At 42.0% G+C, this 24,707-nt stretch overlaps 1 protein-coding gene across 1 annotated transcript in view; it reads right to left on the reverse strand.

Moving 5' to 3' along the window:
• Window positions 1-9,156, reverse strand: part of URI1 (URI1 prefoldin like chaperone) — a 54,383-nt gene extending 45,227 nt beyond the window's left edge. Inside the window, exon 1 of the mRNA XM_056862490.1 lies at window positions 9,076-9,156. Coding sequence (XP_056718468.1) covers window positions 9,076-9,147 — 72 coding nt within the window. The 5' untranslated portion in view covers window positions 9,148-9,156. The remainder of the gene's footprint in view (window positions 1-9,075) is intronic.
• Window positions 9,157-24,707: the final 15,551 nt, after the last annotated feature.

Below are 24,707 nucleotides of genomic sequence, written 5' to 3' on the forward strand. Positions count from 1 at the left end.
TGAAACAAGTCTGGTCTCAGTCTACCTCTGTCTTCAGGCAGAGATGAGACTGAAATATTACAAACATATCCATACCAAGAATCTCATACAACACAGCTCTGCAATGTAAACCTAAATAAAACACCAAAATTTCTACTTCAGAATTAACTATTATATTTAATTAAAACATTCTTATGCCACCTTTCCACCCAACGTAGGGTCCCCCAAGCAGCAAGCAATAAAAAAACCTTTAAAATACACACACACACACACACACACACACACACACACACATATATATATATATATATATAGAGAGAGAGAGAGAGAGAGAGAGAGAGAGAGAGAGAGAGAGAGGGGGGGGATTAATCACAATTAAATGAAACACATAAACAGGAAGGAGAGTCAATGAGGGAACACCAAACAAAACAGAAAAGTCTTCACCCTTGGGAGGAAGACAGTGACAGAGGGGGACAGACGGATTTCCCTGGGGAGGGAATACCATAATTTCAAAACACAATTTCACTTTAAAAAGGAACTCGTAGGGAAGATTTTCATTCCCAATATGGCTTGTTTTACTGACTTGTTTTTATTGTCTTGGCTAACTTTCAGTTGTAAGCAGGTCTGGAAAGGTGGCAGACAATAATATTTGATGTTCCCTACATGAAGCAAGCCACAGAAAACAGGGTCACTGCTCCCAAACAAAAGTTAGCTTTACTACCACTGAGGAAGAAGAGGAAGAGGATTATTCCGAGAAAGGAGGGAGGGATATGGGCAGGACATACTTCTGCTATAAGACTCTGGTGTCCTAAGATTCAGACTTGAGAGGGCATACATTACATCTACCGCAGATAGATACTTCCCTCTGAATACACATGGCTAACGTTGAGATCCAAGAAGAGATGCCTCACACTTTGCATGGCGATTATGTTCGCCATGGTTTCATCATGTCACAGTAAACACAGCTGCTGTGTGAAGCAGCTTTACTAGTTCTGGCTTTCCATCAAATGCTCCACAGTCAGACGACAGTGTCTAACTCGCCTAAGGCCACAGTCCTAAGCATGTTTAATGGGAATCATTTCACTGACCTTGATGGGGCCTGCTTCAATGCACCGTACCGAGAACTCAGAATTCCCCAACAGAATTAACCACTGCCTCTTTCTTAAATCTTAACACTGAATCCTAAACGCTCAGCAGTGAAAATGTCTCGCAGATATATCCACGGCAAAAAGTAGTAATCAGAACTATAAAACTGCCCTTTGATCCAACTGCTGCGATCGTCATTGGAAACAGTGATCCGTTTCAACTATCACTGTGTGTGTTAAGTGCCGTCAAGCCGCTTCCGACTCATGGCAACCCTATGAATCAATGTCCTCCAAAACGTCCTATCGTTAGCAGCCTTGCTCAGGTGTTGCAAACTGAGGGTCGTGGCTTTCTTTATAGAGTCAATTCATCTCGTGTTGAGTCTTCCTCTTTTCCTAGCATTATTGTCTTTTCACTACTTCAACAAATTTACACATCATCGACACTTCAGCTTTTGCCATGTTTTATTTTTTTTATGCAGACGACTGAATTCGACGTTCAAAGCAGCCTAACTCATGCTCAAGCAACTCAACCAAGTTTCTCTTTATTAGAACACCGAGAACCTTTCAAGAGGACACTGAGAATATCTCATTACATGTCCACGCTAGATGTTCTGATAACTTTTCTATTTTGGCTGCAACGAAGAAAACTAAGCACAACCTTATACTAATAATCCTTGATACAAATCAACAACCCCTCTGCCCGTAGGCAAGCAGCTCTTCTTAAAATAATGAAAGAAATCAAAGCTGCTCAACATCACGGGCTCTTCAGAATTCTATTTATGGGGACCAAAGATTCTCCCCTCCTCCATTTTATCCTGACAACAGTAACCCTGTGAGGTAGGTTAGGCAGAGAGCGACTGACCCAAAGTCACCCAGCGAGCTTCCACAACAGAGCAGGCACCTGAACCTGGATCTCCTAGATCCTAGTCAAACATTCTATACCACATTGTAAAAAGTCAAACCCATATTAAGATGGGAATTATTGTAGTAAAGGGAAACTAAATATATAGTGGATGATATAAAGTTAAGGGGTACTTCTCCGGAAGTCACAATGCGGGGTGGGTGGGCACTTAACACGAGGGAGGGAAGGGGACTTTTACTTTTAATTCTATATTATTTTTTGTTTTTTTCTGTTAACTTGTTTTAACTTTGCTTAAAATCCTTTTTCTTTCTATTTTTTTGTAATTTCTTTATTTTAAAAAGTCAATAAAAAGTCTATTAAAAAAGATGGGAATCAGTTCCATGCTACTAGCAATGCTGTGTGTATGCCACATACACACACACACACCACTTCTAAAGTTTTAATCGCAGTCACTCCAAATTCTGCCCCAAGAAAAGCAGGACTCTGTGACCCACATAAAATGATTAAAATTAAGCAAAAGTGCACAATTTTTTAAATTCTTCCTAATTTGCAATTTCTACTCTTTGACTAACTTCAGTTTTGCTAATCATAGGAAAGAAACCAATTTTAGCCATCTCTCTGACTTCTGAGACTTCAGCAGGGACTTCTCCATACTTTTATGGTTTCACAGCTATAAGGACTAGAAACTTGGGGTTGGATCCAGTGCAAAATTTCCACTTGAACACTCGCACTATGTCAGACTTATTGTATTGTACTATGTTTCTGCTTGTGCCACGTATTGTGCAACCAATTTCAGGTCATTATAATATATAGGGAGACAAGTGCTTTGCAGTGCACAAGATCTTGCATGTACAACCGTGCTAAGCCTGTTTATATTTCCACTTGGACATCACTGGATCCAAACCTTGCCTCCTGTATAATCAAAGTACATTTAATTCAAATTATTCTTCTTGTTGATTTGCTTATATATCAACCAATTCCAGTCTTTGAAGAGGGAGGTAATTCAGATTCTGCTTCTAGGTAAGCTCTGTTCTCTAAATCTAGCAGTATGCTGGGGAGGGGAAACTGAACTGAACCCCTTTTACTTAGCACAGACAGGCTGAAACTGTCTATCACTGGAAAGTGATTGAGGCTCATTAAGAAAGTACTTCCCCTGGAGTAGTACAAAGCTAGTTAGCAGATAGGTCTCATATGAAGGAGCCTAGAAATAATTTCTCCTTAATCAAGCTTAATGACACCAGGAAATCTGTCCAATAAAAGTGCACATAAGTTTATTCCTCATTAAATGTCTGACCAGACAGTAAGATGACCCCCCCAAAAAAAAAACAATTTGCTGAAAGTTTGCCTGCCAGCAGAATAAGCCAATCATAATGTCAGATTCCCCTCTCCATGGCGTTGGGGGAGTTTCTTGCCACGCCACATCCATGCCACATGATGGCTCAAATGATGTAATTAATTTTAGGGCTGCGCTATCAGTAATGCAACCAAATAATGAAGTCTACTCACGAAAGAGTGTATCTACAAACGTTTTTGTGACTAGGAAATTCTTAGTCATTTTTCAAATAGGATTGTTCTAAGGATTAGAAAAATTAGGGGAAAGAAATCTGACTAGTAAGTATAATGCATTTTAAAGGTTAATTAAAATCCTAAATAAAAAAAATGAATTTAGAAAATGCTACATATTCATACAGTACTTCACTTCTGCTTCCCTCCATAGTGTATACAAGAATATTATAAAATGAACATGTATGGCGGCGGAAGTATAACAAGCATTTTCAAGCAAGAAATTTGGCATCACAGCATCAACTGCCAATCACTTAAGATTTTCTTGTGGAATAATACTTATAATCAGTGCTTTCAATCTATTTTTCCCATTGATGTTTCTTATGTGCCTTCCGCAGATTCAGTTCACACTATTCCGCTTATGACAGATCAAGATTTTGAGAACAAGGCTGTCTTACAGGTCATTTTCAACATCTTGGACAGCTACAGAGACTGTCTGAACACTATACCGTGAAAGACATGTTATGCGTGTGCTCCATTAAAAAAATGTTTTTCATTTTGTTTGGTGTTCCCTCACTAACTCTTATTATCCCTCCAACCTGTTTATGTGTTTTTATGTTTTATTTGTTTAAAATTTTTATATAGTGGATGTGATGGCGCCTTTAGGAAAGGCAGGCCCATAAGAGGGTTGTAAGCAGATGGTGGGTTAGGAGAGGCTGTGGTTCAGTTTGTAGAGCATCTGTTTGGCATGCATGAAGGTCCCAGGTTCAATCCCTGGCATCTCCAGATAAAGGGACTAGGCAAGTAGGTGATGTGAAAGACCTCTGCCTGAGAGCCTAGAGTGCTGCTGCTGGTCTGAGTAGACAGTACTGACTGATGGACCAAAGGTCTGATTCAGTATAAGGCAGCTTCATGCGTTCACATGTATTTATATTTTACATGTCTGAAATGTTTTAACATTTGCAGACTTGGGTATCCTAGATAGAAAGGCGACATAGAAATGTTTTTTTTAAAAAAAAACAAATTAGTACAGGAATGCCCTCTTTTCTTCCAACCATAAGGCCAGCTTTAAAGTGTTGCAGTGAGCTTACTTTTGTTCTGCCTGATACTCTGGTACTTTATGAGGACAAAATATACATTTGCAATTTATCCCAGTTTGGGTTAGAATTCCTCCCGACCCCAAAAAACTAGTGCAGATGCTCATGGCTCATTCTATGAGAGTACCATCATAGCAGTTTTCAGTAATTCAGTAATTCTGAATCAATAACCTAATTTTAATTTGTATGGTGTTCTAAATTCAATGTAAACGCTGCATCACACAGATGTATTAATCACTTTGCAAAGGGCCTACAAATACAAGGGAGTCATCCACAATCCAATGCCAAAGGATATGGGTTACGTGCCAACCAATAAACTAGCATGCACAACTTGTATGAGAGACTACTACAGTCCAGAGTAGAACAACTTGCAGATATTTACCTAGAGGGCTTCTGAAATTTATTATACACCCTACACACATGCTTGGGCCTATATAAAGTTATCTATATATGGTAATACATTTGTATCTTACTTGAGTGTGCATTATATGGGTTTTTATTTGACCACAGATGAAGGCCTGTTGGCCGAAATGCGGATGGTGTGTGGTTTAAGTCTATCAACCTTATGAGTTGCCATTGTGCCTTGTTTTATCATTTTAAATGTTTTTAACCCTGATATAAGCGCCTTAAAATAAAAAATATTTCTCTATTATATCATTATACCTTCTCCACCCAACCTTGGGTACCCAGTTTACATGCCAACCAACCATTACCATAAGCACAATAGTTTTCAAAGAAACCCTTCCTCAAATTGTTTTGCAAGTCTTCAAGTGAAGAATGTGCATGTGTGAACTAACCCAAACAAGGATCGTGGAATAAACTCTGGGTCTGGAATCAGGCTTGGTTTCACACAGTGCTTCTATATACAGTCTCAATCTTCCAGAGAAAACTATGCATGTTTGCTACATATTATGGCACTTATTTACACAACAGATTGTAATGACCTGAAAACAGCCCAGATGGTGCAGCAGCAAACATATGGGGAACCTTTCATTAATTGATTTTAAAGTGATTTGATTTAAAAGAAATAGCACTCAAAAAGTATCCGATTAGAGATTCTGAGTTTGTAACTAACCAGATAGAACTCTGAAGTGAAAGTCAGACGATTATGTCGGAGTAGGCTTACCTGGCCAATACATGATAGCTGCCTTTAAAAGAGGGGAATAGACAATTTCATGGTAGTCATTGTAGATAATAAGCACTGATGGACATAAATGGAACCTCCATGTTCAGATGCAGTAATCCTCTGAATACCAGTGCTGAGGGTCAACAACAGGGGAAGGTTGTGGTATCTTATGCCCTCCTGTGCAGGCCTTCTGGCAGGGGGTGTGTGTCTGATTGGCTACTGTTTGCAACAAGTTGCTAGACTAATGGACCATTGTTCCAATCCATCATGGCTGCTCTTACATTCTTTCCAAAAATTAAGGTTAACATGGTTGCTGAAACTAAACTGAACAAAATTAAGAAACTGATGAATGCTTCTCTTTTGCCTAATTTATACTCATATACTAAAAAAAAACCAGCAGCAGCTTGTGCGTTGCAATACCTTCATAATTTCATTATTTGCAACACTGCCCTCCCATAGCAGGGGACCTCCCCATCCTTAACTTTTTTTTTTTTTTTGGACTTGTATGTTTTAATTTGGGGGGTTGCATGTTTTAATTTGAGATCTATCAACCACGATCTACAATTCTATCTGCAACAGGTCAAGATTTAACTCCTGAGTTCCCACCTCAGTTTTTATACTTGCACCTTAAATAATGTTGATGTGAACATTATAAAACAATCAAATATTATGGAACTGCTATTAAACCAAACTGTGCTTCTGTCATTTAGTTTGTCTATTTATACAAGTAAAGATCAGAGAAGGATCCATTAAACATCTCATTCATATTTTCTATTTCTAGGAAATAATGTGGGGGTGAGGGGAACTAGGCCTTGCCCCCTTCCCGTGTCTTACTAGCTGAGCTCCATTGTTTGAGCTCCAATCTTTGTCCTGCAGATCTATATTAGAGAAAGATTCTGGCCTGGCAATTCTGCTCTATGACCCATCGTCTGCAACAGCAACATAACCTTGGCCTTTGACCCATTGCCTGAAAACAACTATGTGATGATCCTGGTCCTCCACTCCTATTTCATTTTCAGCAATACGCAGGTACACCCAAAAGTGAAGGACCCTTCAGCCTCTGCCACCAACTAGAAGTCCAAGAGCTACAATAAGGCTACACACCCTGAGTGTGTGTTAAGTGCCATCAAGTTACTTCCGATTTATAGCGACCCTATGAATTAATTACCTCCAAAATGTCCTTTTGTTAACAGCCCTACTCAGGTCTTGCAAACCAAGGGCTGTGGCTTCCTTTATTGAGTCAATCCATTCCATGTTGGGTCTTCCTCTTTTCCTGCTGCCTTCTCCCTTTTCCTAGCATTATTGTCTTTTCCAGTGAGTCTTGTCTTCTCATAACATGACCAAAGTACAATAGGCTCAGTTTGTTCATTTTAGCTTCTAGGGAGAATTCAGGCTATATATCTTACCGCTTAGGAAAAATCACAAGCTACAGAAGATCAGCTTGTCCTTAACTAAACATAAATGTTAATGTTGTTGGGCTGTCCTCTGCCTTTTCCCTCCACTCTTGTTCCCTTGTGTCACTTGCCTTTTTAGTATGCAAACCTTAAAGAAGGGGCCTGTGTTTCTTAACTTGGTATGAACTTGCTTTGGGAGACAACTGCTATCTGAAAAGTGGGGTGTAAAGTTAATAATAAATATAATACACATAATGAAAAACAAAAAGCCCCCCTTATCATCAGTTACAGTACATAATACTGTCTGTTTTCTCCTAGCAGTAAATCTTGCCCATGATCAATGTCCTCTCTACCCCAAAGCTTCTATGTACACACACCCCAGACTCTTACATACTATACAAATACCTTTCATTCCATAGAATCACCCATACAAATAGAATCCACATTTCACTGTTAAATTTGAAATATAAAGTGATAGGGAGTCTCTCCTCCAACAACTGTGGTTACATCAGCAATATTAACAGGCTTTGAAGGGGTTCAATCCGTGTTAAATGATTGTGACAGTACAGCAGGGTTGTGACTGTCATACAACAATGTGGTTGAAAGAGGTCAAGGGGTAATTTCTGCATCAACTGCAGATTGGCTGCAAGTACAAAAGGGTTGTGGACAGTCATAAGTACAAGAAAATAAGTCAAGGGGTAACTAATCTGCATTAAGTGATCGTGGCAGCCCAAGACAGTTGCAACCATCAGAACAAAGTGGTTAAATGAGGCCAAGGGGTAACAATTGGGTTGTTCTTATGAGTATCAAACAGTAGTCGAAAGAAATCAGACCGGTAACTAAATCTGTGCTAAGATCTCCTGACCAAGTGTAACGGCCTTGTGACACACTACCAGCGACTGGCCCACCGAGAGCTCACCCATGTGATTAAGAGGAGTTCAAGGAACAACGTAAAAATGCGTGCTGTAAAAACATACTGAAACTAAAAATGAGCTGTGGGGGAGGAAGTGCCCTTTCACTCCTGTGAGGAGAAGGGACAAGTTGACAAGAGCCTAACTCTGTGTGTTTCCTTAGAGCAGGCTTGTCCAAACTGCGGCCCCTGGGCCGCATGTGGCCCAGGATGGCTATGAATGCGGCCATACACAAAATCGTAAACTTACTTAAAACATTATGAATCAGCTATTTTTAGTGTTAGTGTATTTTATGTGTGGCCCAAGACGATTCTTTTTCCAATGTGGCCCAGGGAAGCCAAAAGATTGGACACCCCTGCCTTAGAGAGTAAGATCCACTGAATTCAAGGGAGAGGGTTAAAACAAGGCTGGAGGAAGGGACTGAAGCGCCCTTTCACTCCTGTGAAGAGAAGGGACAAGTTGACAAGAGCCTAACTCTGCGCAAGCGTTTCCTTAGGGCGAGAGATCCACTGAATTCAAGGGAGGAGGGGGGGGGTTAAAACAAGGCTGGAGGAAGGGACTGAAGCGCCCTTTCACCCCTGTCAGGAGAAAGGATGAGTTGAGGGGAAAGTCTAATCCCGAGCAGGGATTTCCTGAGGAAACAAGCTGCAGTGAACTCAGGAGGGGGAGGGGGAGGGGGAGGGGGAGGGGGAGGGGGAGGGGGAGGGGGAGGGGGAGGAATGAAACGTCTATTAACACATTTGAGGACATTTTTTAAAAATAATAATAATAATGTGAGGGAGAATCCCCACCCCCCACAAAAAAACCGCCACCGCGTGTTGACAAGCCGCCCCCCCCCCCCCGCGCGCGACACTCTCCCGCCGCCAACCGCCCCTCGCAGAAGGGGACCTCTCTCACACACACACACACACACACACACGCGCCGCGCGCGCTCTCCCGCCTGGCCCCGCCCCCTCGCGCCCCTGAGCTCGCGCCCCGTCAGACCCCGCGGCCTGAGGCGAGCGTCCCCCTCAGAGGGAGCTTTCCAGTCAGGAGGGCGCCTTCTTCCTCCCCCCCCTTCCCCTCCTCGCTTTCTCTTCCCTCCCTTTTCCTCCCTCTTTCTTTCTTTCTTTCTTTACCTTTCCGTGCTCTTCCCGCAGGCGGCCCAACCGGGCGACGCTGAGCGGCGGGGCTCGGCCGGCGGGCTCCATGAGCCGTGAGGGGAAAGAGGGGGAAGGACAACGGGTTTTACGCGGCGGGGGGGGGGGGTGGGAAGGGGAGAATAACAGTCGAGCGACCGGGCTAGGCCCGAGCCTGGCCTTTTCCCCCCTCTCTCTCTCTTTTATTATCCGCTCGCTTCTCTTCCTATTTTTTTTCCTCCCCCCACCCCCCTCAGCAGGGCGAATGAGTCCTATAGAAATGTTTGTGGAAGGCGAAGCGCCGGCTCCGGAGTCGCATCCACGGCGCGGGGGCCGCCGAAGCCACCTGGGCCCAGTCGGGAGCCGCTGCCGCCGGGGGAAGCATCTCACACTCGCATGCTGGGCCGCGCCGCCGCCGCTTCCTCCGCTCGGGGGGGGCCCAGCCGGGGGCCCGCGCCGTCCTCCGCCCGCGAAGATGAGCGCCGAAGGAGCGGGGCGAGAGGCAGAGCAGGCCGACGGCGACGAACCACGGCCTCGGCCGCTTCCCTGCGCCTGCCTGGTGGCAGCTACAGCACTCTGGGTAGCCGCCGGGAGGAGGCGAAGGAAGAGGAGGAGGCGGCGGCGGCAGCGGGAGGGCGCGCGCCGCTCCCCTCGTGCACGTGCATGCATTGCGCACGCCCCCTTCGCAGCCAGCCGCGCCCCCTGGGGTGGGGGGATCCCCTCGTCCGGTTTGCAGACCCGTCAACCCAACTTGGGGCTGTGGCAGAGCGTCTGCTCGGCGTGCGGAAGGTCCCGGGTTCGGTCCCTGGCATCCAGGGCCGGTGCAAGTCGTTTTTTGCGCCTTGTGTGTGTGTGTGAAGTGCTGTCAAGTCGCTTCCGACTCATGGCGACCTTATGAATGAAAGTCCTCCAAAATGCCCTCTCTTTGACAGCCTTGCTCAGGTCTTGCAAATTGAAGGCTGTGGCTTCCTTTATTGAGTCCATCCATCTCTTGTTGGGTCTTCCTCTTTTCCTGCTGCCCTCAACTTTTCCTAGCGTGACTGTCTTGTCCAGTGTCTTTTGAGCCTTAGGCAAGGCTAAAAGTGACAAAAATAGAAGTTTTTAAAATGTCATAAATTTTGCATTCATCATCCACAGGATCTTATAACTTACAAACACAAGATTTAAAAGAGGCCATTATACCTGACTGCCATGATGGAACTACCATATATCAATCAAACTATTTTGATCATAGATTTTTTTGTCTCATTATATAAAACAATCATCTCAGACCACCGGATCTAAGTTACTTCCAAATACGCATTTGCATAAAATAAGCACAGAGATTACTACATGTGTAGAAAAAAGGTCATGTGTGAAGCAACCCTTATATGTCAAAGTACTTGAAGAATCCAGGAAATCTCAAGGGCATTGCACCTCTGTCTTCCTACATGAGAATAATCTGTGTAAGATATATAAAGTCCTACGAACAAATTATTCAACTATGCATAAATATGTGGGAAGCCACGCCAATCATGGCTTTAGAGTATGCATGTATGATATTAATTATGTAAGCAGGATCCTGAGGAATGACACTGAGGATAATATTTAGTTTTATATAGATCTTCCAGAGGTCAAAGTGATTCATGCATTATAACACGACTGTAAGGTAGGCCATTGTTATATAATACATACACAGAAGAGGAGCTAAGGGGGAGACTGGCTGCCTAAGGCTACCTAGTGAGTTAATGGGAGAGGTGAGATTTTTACTAGGAATCTCCTGGGTCATATTATCATGCTTTCAGCCATTATGCAACACCAAATCTGTATTAATGCAAAATAGTAACCAAAAGTTATTTCCTTGAAGATCTATGTCATGCTAAACTGCCATTTGTTTCATTTAATCAACTCCATTAATGCTTCACTAACAGTATGCCATTGCCTTCCTCTCTAGAGTCTCCCTTGGTGGTCTCCCATCCAAGTAATAACCCTTAGCTTCCAAGATCTGATGGGATCAAACTACACCGTACTACCTTCCCTCCCATATGCAAAGTTATATCCTCCTACATTTAGGGTAGATTCCTACCACCTTTGAACCACCTGTCCATTTCACACGAGAAACACATATCAAAATCTAATATACATATTAGGATCCTGTACTGTGTCTTTAATGATAGCATAGTATATAGCAACATCTTGATTACAGAACATCAGAATGTACCTACGTTGTAACTGTCAGACCATCTGGGAAGATAAAACCAGGCACATTCACCATGTACCTATAAGAATTGGAGGGGACACCACATTTTTGAACATTTAATTTTGAGGAGCAAATATTTCATGTACATATTTTAATATTTCATTTTAAAACTAAGCTTCAATAAATTTTCATCTTAAATTTTGGGTTATATCCTCCAGATATGGAGAAAAATATATTACTGCATTTTCACCCAAATCTGCATGGGGTAGATTCAATATTGCTGAATATGAGTCCATACCACATCCTCCAATGTAACAGTTACACCCCATCATTTCATCAAACAAAGCAAGCCTAAATTGGGTAATGTACTTTTGCTTGGTCAACTGCTGAAGTACAAATGTTTTGCATCCTTCTAAGGAGGGCAGAATTGTTTAAGGGGGGAAGGTGTTCTTTTCTAAGCAAGATGATTAATACCAAATGTGTGTAAAATGCATTTTCAAAAATGCATTTTCATAATTATGCTCAGGAGGACTTTCATTCATAGGGTCGCCATGAGTCGGAAGCGACTTGACGGCACTTAACACACACACAACATCAAACTAGGATTCCTGCCATGAAGCATCACTAGCAGAACCAAACATATCCTTAAGAAATTTACCAACAAAGAAGATGAATACTTATAAATAAGTGTATCCTTAGACTGTAATTTGCCTAAGGTTGTAAAATCTGCCGGAAATTCCAAGGATTTCTTAAGCTTCCACTTCAGAAAAAAATCACATGGCAGTTGGGGGCAGCATTTTAACCACGCATTAATAAATGCCAAAACAAATTAAGTAAATAATATGCATTTGCTGAACTGAATAGCTGCTAAACGAGTAGAATTAAAACTGTAGTTCTTAATGTACTTTACTATTGAAATGAATGGAGCTTGTGACAATTCACCAGTTTTATTGGACTGTTAACATTTTTGCATTATACAGTCATCGATATTAACAGCAGGTGTGGGGCAGCTAACAACTAGCATTGTTTTCCACTTGCATGGGTGTTGTTGGTCTTAGGTCAACGGCTCTCTTCCATTAACGGGAGCCTTCCTCTGTTGGAATAAGACTTCTCAGCAGAAGGGAGTCATTGGGTCCAGTCCATTATTTTTCAGTCATGTTTTCTTATTTCAGAACAGACATACACAGTAACTCCTTGCTGAATCTATCATTCTTAAAAAACACAATTGAAGATTCTCAATGGTTTCAACTTCTGTGAGACTGAAAAACTGAATGAGATGAGATACATGTTCACAGAGAAATAGTACAAAGAACTTGGGGTAGACTAATCCATCCCAGTTGATGCATTTTGGATTGTTTTTTCGGGAGGGTTATGCAGAATGCAGCCTCCCTTGACAAAGATGATTCACCTAGGCCAGTTTGGAGTTATATCTCCATAAAATTGTCAGCCAGTCTGCAGTCAACATTGGATTGGGGGGGGGGGGTCTATAAAGTTTGTCACTGAATATCCTGTCATTAATTTATTCTCACAGAAGATGCCTTGTGATCTGTTCTTTCTTTTACCATTTATTTGTAAGCAGTATGGTACAGATAGAAAATATTCCTGGAAACAGTAGAGAACATAAATCCTGATGTAAAATGTCTCAGTACCTAAAATGCCACAAGAAACTCCAAATTTTGTCTTAATAAGGCACATTTGCATACTATAAGCTGGGATGGAGGGATGAGAGGCACTTCTCATATATGTTTACTCAGAGAGTGAATAAGGTTGTAGTCTCAGCTTCTTACACAGCATTGTCACTAACATACACTTGCAGTTTGGCATCACATTCACTGAGGATGTATCATTTGAGCAATGGCAGCTGTTAGTTTTATGTTTTGTTTTGTTGTTTTTTTGAAATATCAGGTCTCTTATAAAACTCCCAAATATCAACTAGCTAGCATTAAGTTGTTGCATCCAAATCTGGGACTTTCTTGGATTGATTCTTTGCGATACAGAAACAATAACAATAATAGCAACAATACATATACACATTTCAAAAATGCAAAGAAATCAGCACTGATGCAAATGTGTTTAAGACTATAACCATAAATTGATCACCACTAGGAATAAATTTTCTCCCCGGGCACAGCACAGACCTATTAGGTGATTGCTACCCTGGTTATCATTCAAATTGAGCAAATTCCAAGGTTTGCTCTTTGCTTTTCTTCTGCTCCCTAGAGAGTAAGAACCCATTTCCCTAATGGAATATGTTTGCTTTGTAAATCCAAAAGAGTTGGGAAAAAGTTTATAGGAATGGAAAACTATAAATTTTGAAACCAGATTTGTGTATTGATAAAATTGTTTTATTTCCTCATTCTCTGAACCATTAGGTGACAGGCTTTACAGTCAAAACATCTTAGTTTCAGCCAAGGCTTTGTTCTGCCATTTGTCTCAACTGCAAGCATGTAAAGTAAATAATGAAAATAAATTCCTCTGAAAACAAATAGGTGGATATTCTCAATAGGGATGAGGAGATCTTCCTAGCTATGAAACTTGCAACTGTTCACACTATATTGTGTTGCTGTAGTTTGGTTGGGCTTAATAAAAGCTATTATATGCTTTGTTTTTACATTTTGCAGTGGACCAACGTGTAGGGTTGCCAAGTGCCAGGTGGTGGCGGGCAAACCCCTGCCAGTCCACCTGGCTACCCACCGACCAGCTGAGGGACAGCAGGCAACGCATGCACACGCGCCTGCCCACCACACCTCGTCACTTCTGGTTTACAACCAGATAAATACACTTAGGAATGTGGCGATTTATTCTAATATGGATATGCTTCTTTGCATGAATACACTTCAGTCATCTTATGTGGCTGGTGCAGTGGTTGGACTAGGATCTGGGAGAGCCAGGTTTGAATGCCCACTCTGCAATGGAAGCTTGCTGGGTGACCTTGAACCAGCTACACACTCCCAGTCTAACCTACCTTACAGGGTCATTGTGAAGATAAAACAGGGTAGAGTAGAATGATGTAAGCTGCATTGGGTCCCCAGTGGGGAGAGAGCCAAAGTATAAATTAAGCAAATAAATAATTTCTGGTGTTTTATATAAATCTGTATTTTTAGTTCTCACTAACTTCCTTTCAATTTGCTTGCTTCATCAATTGAACAGTATTCATTTATTTATTTCATTCACACCTACCTTTTCCCCCAAAGCAGTTTACATCATTCTCTTCTCCATTTTGTCCTCACAACAACAACTCGGTGAGGTCAGGCTGAGAGACTGACTGGCCCAAGGTCATCAAGTGGGCTTCCATGGCATGAGTGGGGATTCGAACCTGGGTCTCTCAGATCCTAGTCTGACACTCTGAGCCGCTACACTGCACTGGCTCTCCAACCCTGTGTGGTTGGTTAGGCTGAGAATGTGTGACTGGGCAAAGGACATTCAACAAGCTTCCAGGGCACACACACAGGGGACTGAGCCTGGGTCTCCCAGATCCTAGTGCCACACTCTAACCCCTACCACAAGACACTAATGGAAAAACATCCTAATGAAGTAATCTACAACCTTATAATCAGAGACTTACTAATATATGGTGTTGATGATATAGATACTGAATCTTCATCAGTCGGATAATTATTTCATAATTGTTCAGAATAAACCACAAAACAAAACATTTTTTAAAAACTTAACTCAGCAGCCATAATGGAGCACAAAAGCAGCATGGAGTAAACAAATGAGATACAGCGTAGTAAATTTATGTCAGCAAACACCATTTTGCATCTGTTAAATGTGGTAAGAAAGCACACAACTAGCGCCAATTTATACAACTTTTCACCAGGAGGTGTGTCACTAATCTTTGGTTTAGTGACTGAAACACACTGCATTTGCACTCTAGTTCTCCATTGTCAATTGACAAAATTTAAAATGTCATGCCATTTGTCTAGTGACTACATGGCCTTTACTATACAAGCCAAACCATGGGATGGTTGTTGAACAATCTGCATTTAATCTGCCAAACAAAAAATTTAGCAGTGCCTGGCAGCTGCCATTTGAGAAGAATATATCTTTAGGCCCAAATTCTGTGTGTACTTAGTTTAACCCATGAAATTTGTCCATGAGCAGCTTGCAAGGATGAGATATGCTTGGTCTAGAATAAACAAGATTAAGGATGGGACTTAATTTGAGCCTCTTATTTTTCCTTTACTAAGGACATTTCATGCACACAAACAAGTAAGGCTTTGGAAATAACAAAACATGCCAAATCATTTTCATTCCCCTGCTTCAACAACATAATTAGTGTTTAGACCACATTGAAAAAAGGAGATTGGCTTGCTATAACCAACTGATCATTTATAGAAACGGGATGAAATGAAAAATCAGACTTCATAATTTGAGAGTGGGTGGGCTTATATATCTACATTTTGATAATTGACATCTCAATTGGAATTCAGAATTAGATTTTTTGAAAGAAACATACCATCCCAACAGACACATAAAGGTTTCCATGTCTAATGAATGCCATTCCAGATCCAATTCTGATCAGCATGGAAGATGGATAGCTAATGCGTATGCTTTGTGGATGCTTCTACAGTGTCTGATTACCATCACCTGGAAATTCCAGCTTCTCTGCATTCAGTCTCATGTCAGAAGAAACCTGGTTCAGATAAGATTACTGTCACTTTAGTGGACTTTTCTCATATTTTTTGCATTGGGTGATTTTTTCAAACTTATCATTTTAAAATTTTTGGAAGCTAACCAGATGGACACCCAAAGACAGTCTGAGTTTCTGTTCTCTTATATACTGCATTTTAAACACTGATACTGTTGTTGCCTTATAGTAGGATTCCCTTCTGTATTTCCCAGCGTGGACAAGACCATCCAGGAAATGAATTATTACGATAACTCTAAACCCAACCACGTTCAGCCCAAGACATTGATAATACAAATAAAATGCTAGGCCTGGGGCCTCTCATGGAGGATGAGTTTAGGATTGCCAATTTCCAGTTTGGGGCTGGAGATCCCCTGGAATTACAACTAAACTCCAGACTACATAAATCACTTAGTTTATTTAAGACTTTTATTCCTTCTGGAGAAAATGGCTCCTTTGGATGGTGGACTGCCTGGCATTAGACTCTACCAAAGTCCCTACCCTCCCTAAATCCCACTCTCCCAGGCTCTGTTCTCAAACCCAGAGTAGGCAACCTTAGTTTATGTTTGTGCTGTTTGGGCCCCTTTCAAATGGGGCAAATGTTTCTTACATACCATGGCTATGGTATGTTAGAGAATCTTGGCCTTGGGCATAGGGAAAAATAAGTTTCTAAAGTTAAGGCCCATGTGAGCTGAGGTGTGTCCCATTTACTGGAAAAAGGATAATCTTTATTCTATTTCTGGAAGGTACAACAGCTCCCTTGTTAAAGAAGATGAAATTTCAGTTGTTACCACAGATGTCTTGAGTATTTCAAGCAGGTATATCACTATGTGTGTGTTAAGTGCCGTCAAGTCGTTTCCGACTCATGGCGACCCTATGAATCAATGTCCTCCAAAGTGTCCTATCCTTAACAGCCTTGCTCAGATATTGCAAATTGAGGGCCGTGGCTTCCTTTGTAGAGTCAATCCCTCTCTTGTTGGGTCTTCCTCTTTTCCTGCTGCCTTCAACTTTTCCTAGCATGATTATCTTTTCCAGTGACTCTTGTCTTCTCATAATATGTCCAAAGTACGACAGCCTCAGTTTAGTCATTTTAGCTTCTAGGGTCAGTTCAGGCCTATCTAGGGTCAGTTGAGTATATCACTATGGGTTTGCCTAAAATAACACCTATATGTTGGGGCCAGGTTCTTTGACATCAGAATGTTGATGTTCCTTAGTTGCTGTAGATGTTTTCTCAATAGAGAGAAATATCAGGATGAGGTCTTTAGATAGCTGTCTTATGCAAGGACCCATGAAAGCTTGGAGAAATACCCAGAGGGGAGGATAGGGGGCAGAAGTAGGAGCATGCATGGAAAAACAGCAGGTTTGGACCTTAAGACTCATAGGCAAAGGGACGGCTGTGAGTTGGCTGAAAGTGGAACACTTTGGTGTCCTCTTTCTGGTAGGGCTGCCAACCTCCAGGTATGGCCTGGAGATCTCCCGAGATTACAACTGACCTCCAGATTACAGAGATCAGTTTCCCTAGAGAAAATGGCTGCTTTGGAGGGTGTACTGTATGGCATTATCCTATGCTGAGGTCCTTCCCCTCCCTAAACTCCACCCTTCCCTAGCTCCACCCCCAAAATCTCCAGGTATTTCCTAACCAGGAATTGGCAACCCTACCTTCTGGGGATCTGATGTACAGTATGGGATCTGTTGCCCTGAAGGGGTACCTCTTTGCCTCCATTTTAAGCAGAATGATTTCATATTCAGTTTTACATTTTTGACCTATACAGATTGAACAAGGCTGCTTGACTCTTGGTCAAACAACTTCTGAACTAAGACAACAGTGTCCATCCTGGAATAAGACTAAACCTAAATGATTAAGCAGAGGTGGTTTGCCATTGTCTTCCTCTGCAAAGTCATCCTTGGTGGTCTCCCATCCAAGAACTGACCTTGCTTAGCTTCCAAGGTCTGACAAGATCAGTCTCTACTATACCATTCCACATCCCACCTTTCTCAGCTACACAGGAGGAATTTGGTGATCTAACCAAATGCATCTGGTTGCAATCCGTTTGTAAAATGGGGGCATTCAGTGCAAATGGTTCCAACTGCTTTGTAAGAGAAAGCTGGAAAAAGAGATCCCCAGTCAGTAAGGGTAAACCAGCCTACTTGCCTGACACATCATGAATTCATTCTAGGATCTCATTTGAGAAAAGAATGGAAAATTCCCAGTTTTCTTGCCTTGAGATAAGAATGAAAATGAATATCTTCCATGCTAAAGTTTCATTGTGGTACACTATTTAAATTAAAAAAAACACCCTTCACCTATCCTTTTATCTGCACATTTTGTTTCACTTCTGCCAATGACACAAGCCTTTTGAACATATTTTCCCTGTAGACTTGATGTAATATATTCATCAATAAACTTGATCCTTTTAACAGCTAAAACTCAATCTATTTCCCTTAGTGCCCACTACCCTTTTTATTTCTTTCACCTTTTGTATTGTTCCTTACCATCTGTTCCATTCTAACAAACTGTATTCTCTCGCCCAAGGCATCTCCTATTTACTGACTCCCTACCAGTTTTGTTTAATTCTTCCCAGTCAACTTCCAAATGCTACCAAGCATTGCATTAATCTTTATTAAAAACAGGAACTGTAGTAAGGCTGCGAAACAAATTGAGAGAAACCACAGACTCTGTTCTTTTTATGCCAATACTGAAGCTAGTGCAGTGGGTGGTATTTAGTATAAAAATGCCTAAGAAATTATTTAAGAGCATAAATGCTTTCAATCTTTTAGAAACTTTTTTTTAGTTGCTTGAAAATGTTGGGGAGGATCTAGGGTTCAATGTTAGACCACATGATTTGCATACAGAAGATCCCAAGTCCACTTCCTGGAATTTCTAGTTATAAGACTTCATGGATAGGGTTACCAGCCTCCATGTGGTGGCTGGAGATCTCCTGCTATTACAACTAATCTCCAGCCGATAGAGATCAGTTCACCTGGAGAAAATGGCCACCTTGGCAATTGGACTCTATGGCATTGAAGTCCCTCCCCTCTCCAAATCCCCCCCTCCTCATGCCCCCCCCCTCAACCTCCTCTTCTCCAGACTAAACATTCCCAACTCCCTCAGCCTTTCCTCATAGGGCCCCTGATCATCCTCGTCACTCTCCTCTGCACCTGCTCCATCCTGTCCACATCCTTTTTGAAGTGGGGCCTTCAACATGAAGACCCTTATTTTTAAGTGGCACCGACAATGTGTGTATTGTAAACTGTGAGTACCATCAATTTTTGTGTGTTTCTTTCACAAATAACCCTCACAGATGGATCCAGATTATCTGTTAGATATCTATCCTAACCTTCTTCCAGTATTCATAGGTCAGTATTCATAGGTCAAAAATGCATGGCCGCTTTGTCCTGCAATTCTCCCACGAAAGTAGCGAATCTCTCCTGTCAACACACCTGGCCATCTCCTGTCTGCATGATGAACCCATCAACTTATGGAACTTCCCCAGGTTATTCCATTCCTTGTTTTTCCCAATTTAAATGTAACCCTTGCAGCAACTGCGAGAGCTTGCCAGTGCATTTAAGCGCCCCAGGTTGACTCCCTGCCAGGAGACTGCCCAGTCCCGGCGGCAGCAACAGCAGTGGCGGCATCTTTCCGCCCCTGTACCCCGTACCCTCTCTCGCCCGCTCTCCTGCGCTCCTTCTACCCGCCGCTGGCTTCCCCCCTCTTCCACCCAGGGAGCGGTGAAGGAGCTCAGAGCGGGGGTGGCTCCGCTTGGCGCACGTGTTTAATTTTTTTGTTTCAGAAGGAAAAAGAGTATAACTGAACAGGGACAAAAAGAGGAAAAATAAGCCATGCGTTAATGGCCATAGTCTCCATTTTATCCTCATAACAATCATACGAACTAGATTAAGGTGATGACAACCAATAGAGTTGCCAGTTCTCACCTGGGAAATTCCTGGAGATTTGGGAATGGAGCCTGGAGAAGGCAAAGATTTGGGGAGGGGAAGGACCTCAGTGGGACATAATGCCATAAAGTCCACCTCCCAAAGCAGCCATTTTCTCCAGGGAAACCAATCTCTATAATCTGGAGATCCGTTGTAGTTTTGGGAGATCTCCAAACCCTATCTGGAGGTTGGCAACTCTATCACCCCATGAGCTTCATGGCTGTCTGAGGATTTCAACCCAGATCACCCCAGTTCTAGTCAGACCCATTAAGCAATGCACCAACCAATTTCAGTGCCTCCAGTAGAAAGAAGAAACTAATGCAAATGTATTGGAATAACAAATAAGCTTGCTAAATGAATGCAAATAATCAAGTAAACACAAGTTGCTAGAGGGCAGATGACCCCCTTACCCATTCCCCATCCATCCATTCCCCCATACTTCCTCTATGACTGTGGAGAAAATGTCTCCTTTCTTCCAAATATGATGAAAAACATAGGCTTGAATATGAAAGCCAAAGGCATAGAAATATATAGCCACAATGCTGATATTTTGATGCAGATGCCGTGTTTGCATGCTTTCTAAATGCAGTTTCTAAATCCATTTTTGCTTACCCATATTTCAAACTGTTACTATCCCATTACTAACTTCCATGTAAGCATAATATTACAGCAAATTCAGTATTTATATATACTGGAAAACCAATAGCATCAATACAAATATTATGAAAGAGATTCATTTTTCTTCTAGCCGAGTTCATTTTCTTTGAAATGACCTGTCCTAGATTTTTAGATTAAAAATAGCCAGTATGTAATTCATAAATACCGCATGAATGTGATATAAAAAAATTAAAACCTTACCTACGGTACTTTAGTACCTGACTTGTATATTTATGTGACTATTGTTAGAAGTGACTAATTGGGTTTGATTAGCTTCATCATTAATATTCTGTCCATAATTTAACATGCTTCAATAAAATACCCTAAAGCAGTATAATGATTAGATTTCAGGAATATGTGTTTTGCAATTAAGTTGCTCTTGATTTTGATATGCAGATTAAGAAATGGTGGTCTCATCTAAAAAAAAATACTGCCCTTATTAACTCAGCAGTATACTCTGAAGATTAGGTAAGAAATCCAAGATTTTCTCTTTGTATATGCTAGTTAAAATGTATTTCAATCAAGCATATGTGAGCAAATCAGATTTGATTAGTTTAAGTTCACAGCCATTCTATTTAAATGAATAATGTGTCACCTAACATTGCAAAAATTTGATTAATAGTTTATCAGTTAATTAAAAATGTGGTTTAATTTTTCTTCTCTTTTTTTAGGATAATGCAAGGTAGATAGTTCTTGTGTTCATCACAAATGCAAATAACTTTATCTCGGATCTATTGTTCTTTTTTCATTCCATATCCAGTTGGCAAAGAAAGAAAGATCTGAGACTGCTCTCTTTTAAAAGCAAAGCAGTAAAACTTTGTTTGCTTACACATATGGCTGCCAGTTGTTTAAGTTCAACTGGAAGAATGCAAAGATTGTAATCTATGTCTGGGGCCCACAAAGCTCTCTGTTCTTCTCTCCACCTCTCTAGCCTGGCTTTGGTGCTCTTTAACTGTGCGATCCTGAAGGGGGTGGAGCCACTTAGGAGCCGGCATGACCCACCACCGCATCCATGCCACTTGCGCCATGCAAAGTAGCATGGGCACCGGTGCAGGGCAACTTACGCCGTCTCCAGGGAGCCATGCAGCAGCACAAGCCTTTTGCGCCGGCACTGCCTCCCTAGCAGTGGTTTTCCTGTATGAGTGCTTGTGCCAGCATCCAGGGGTGGAGGCATTCCAGGGGGAGGAGCTGCCTTTAGGGATGCTGTGATGCCCCTGAAGATGATGCCAATGGCATAGGGTTGTCAACCTCCAGGTAGTAGCTCCTGGTAGTAGATCTCCTGCTATTACAACTGATCTCCAGCCGATAAAGATCAGTTCCCCTGGAGAAAATGGCTGCTTTGGCAATTGGATTCTATGGCATTGAAGTCCCTCCCCCCCAAACCCCACCCTCTTCAGGCTCCACCCAAAAACCTCCGGCCAGTGATGAAGAGTGACCCGGCAACCCTACAATGACAACAGCACCCTTCCTTGAAAATTCTCATTATTTAAGGCTCGTGTAGAAGAAAATAAACAGACTCCACAACTGTGAAAATGCACAGGTAGGGAAGATGTGCTGAAAAAACTGTGCTCATGCCAATTCCAATGCTTGTGGCTTGACTCCCAAAAAAATCTGGATTAAGTCGAGCATGCGGAAAAGGTTGCATTCTCTTTGCAATATTTGTGTGCAAGTATACATATATGGATACCCATTGGAACAATTTTGCATCTTTGCAAACTGCTTTTCTTTTAAGGGTATTCTGAGTGAACGCCGTCCATTTTTGTGTCTTTTGCTATGCTGTGAAAAACAGACAGATGTTCTGCTCCCATAAAATACCCATCCATCTGATGCTCTCTCCTCCCCCCTTTCTTTTGAATTTGCATTTGTCTCACTGTCGAATCAGCATGGAGTAATCAACTGTTACCCACAGGCAGAGAATAATTTTTCCAAAGCTCAAACTGGCTCTGGATCAGCTCGGCCAAGCTTTGCCCAGAACTGATTTCACATTTAGTAATTTCACAGTAGGACAGAACTTGGGTGGTGGTACACACGTATTGATCGCTCTGAGAAGATATGGAATGATCTACCATCTAGTCATACCTTTGTATGTGACAACGAATTTGTATCCCTATTAGCACCCTACTTTGAGGCACAAGTTACAAATGTGGATTAAGATCAGAAGAGGAGGAGTTGGAGTTTTTATATTCTGCTTTTCTCTACCATAAGGAGTCTCAAAGCGGCTTACAATCGCATCGCCTCCCCCCACAACAGCAGGCACCTTGTGAGGCAGGTGAGGCCGAGAGAGTTCTTAGAGAACTAGCCCAAGGTCACCCAGCAGATCCTCCTTCATGTGGAGGAGTGGGGAATCAAATCCAGAGTCTCTTAACCACTACACCACATATTCATCTGGCATCTACAATTTATGACCATAGGGCCAAATGTGGCTCAGTACAGAGCCAAATAAGACTCTTGAAAAAGAAAAAATGGGCTGGATCCAAACAGCTTTTCTGCTGGTGAAAAAAGAAGGATGGGTCCTCTCTGGCAAGTGAGAAAGGATATACTGAGAATCATGGGGGGCTGCATTAGAGTTACCATTTTCCATAGGGTTTCCAGGTCCCTCTTCGTAACTGGCGGGAGGTTTTTGGGGCGGAGCCTGAGGAGGGCGGGGTTTGGGGAGGGGAGGGACTTCAACGTCATAGAGTCCTATTGCCAAAGCGGCCGTTTTCTCCAGGTGAATTGATCTCTATCAGCTGGAAATCAGTTGTAATAGCAGGAGATCTTCAGCTAGTACCTGGAGGTTGATGAAAAAAGCAGCACGAGGTTCATATATACAAATGAAAAAGCAAGATTAACCATTGGAGTAATGATTCTATTTTTTTCAAGCAATTAGCAAATATAACTCCATAGGGAAACAAAAATATATATGCTGGCGTGTTGCAGAATACACCCGCCAGAAAACAAGGCTGCCACGCAGGGCTTAAGGGAATAAATACTAACTTAAAACAGTTGCCTGATAACAGCCTCAACCGGGCTTGTAATTTATGAACTGCCGCGCAGGGTTTAAAGCAATAAATTGTATAACTTGCGTCAGTTAACTAAGAAATAGCCTCACTGGGCTGACAATTAGTAATAGAACCTGGAGGTTGGCAACCCTAATTTTCCAGGTGGTGGCTGGAGATCTCCTGGGATTATAACAGATCTTCAGGCGGCAGAGATCAGTTCACCTGGAGAAAATGGCTGCTTTGGAAGGTGGACTCTGTGACATTATACCCCACTGAAATCCCTCCCCTCCCCAAATCCCACCCTCCTCAGGTTCCACCTCCAAAATCTCCAAGTATTTCCCAACCCAGAGCTGGCAACCCTAGCGTGCATATATGAAAGCCATGTGGGGTGAGAGCTGTAGCCAGGAGAATTGAGTGAGATTGAGCGAAAAAAACTGGCTGGATCCAACCCAATGTTCACATCTCCCTCCATTCTAGATAAATGTCATGTCCCCCAGCATGTTCACAGGTTTATAGGAAGGAACGGAGGGAAGAAAACCCTCTTGTGCACAATTATAGGATATTTAAATGGACAAGATTATTTTGCACATCCAACTCGATGATAGATCTGGTAAGGTTTCCAGTTGATTTCAATCTTAACTGTGAGTATCCAGCTCTTTGAAAAGCCAGGGACCCTAATGACTTGCGCTAGCTGTGTATACCTGCGACAGATAGCAACTAATTGCTCATGGATAATGATGTAATAGGCTTTCCATCCAACATTAATAAGAAGCTATATTAATATATCACAACCTGGTAATGTGGTATGACTAGGATCTATATCAAATGATTATGTCAATGGACCATTAAGCAAATAGTATATTAAACCCCGAGTACAGCATGAGCCTCTGAATATAAGTGTACATTGAAAACTTAAGTGAGACACTAAAAAACATAGGAATTAACATGCAGATGGAGAATAGCCACATGATTGGGTTAGCAAGTTTCAGAGAATTAAATTTGTGTTCTGTCTTCATCCCTTCCAGATTTTTGAAACATAGGGTTGGAAGGGGGGGGGTTTGAAAAGGGCCCTGCCAGAACCTCATTCTACTTGGGGGAGGGTATGGCATCTATTCAGCCTGTCCAGGTTGTAAGCCACTAGATCTTGATGAGAAGTTGACCTCTCCGGCTTTATTCCCTCCCCCCTCCCCCAATACATATAAGCATTCCTTTTTGCTGCCACCAGCACCAGGTTAAAGGTACGCTAGCCTAG

The sequence above is a fragment of the Euleptes europaea genome, chromosome 17 (genome assembly GCF_029931775.1).
Source record: "Euleptes europaea isolate rEulEur1 chromosome 17, rEulEur1.hap1, whole genome shotgun sequence".
In the NCBI taxonomy this organism is placed as follows: domain Eukaryota; kingdom Metazoa; phylum Chordata; class Lepidosauria; order Squamata; family Sphaerodactylidae; genus Euleptes; species Euleptes europaea.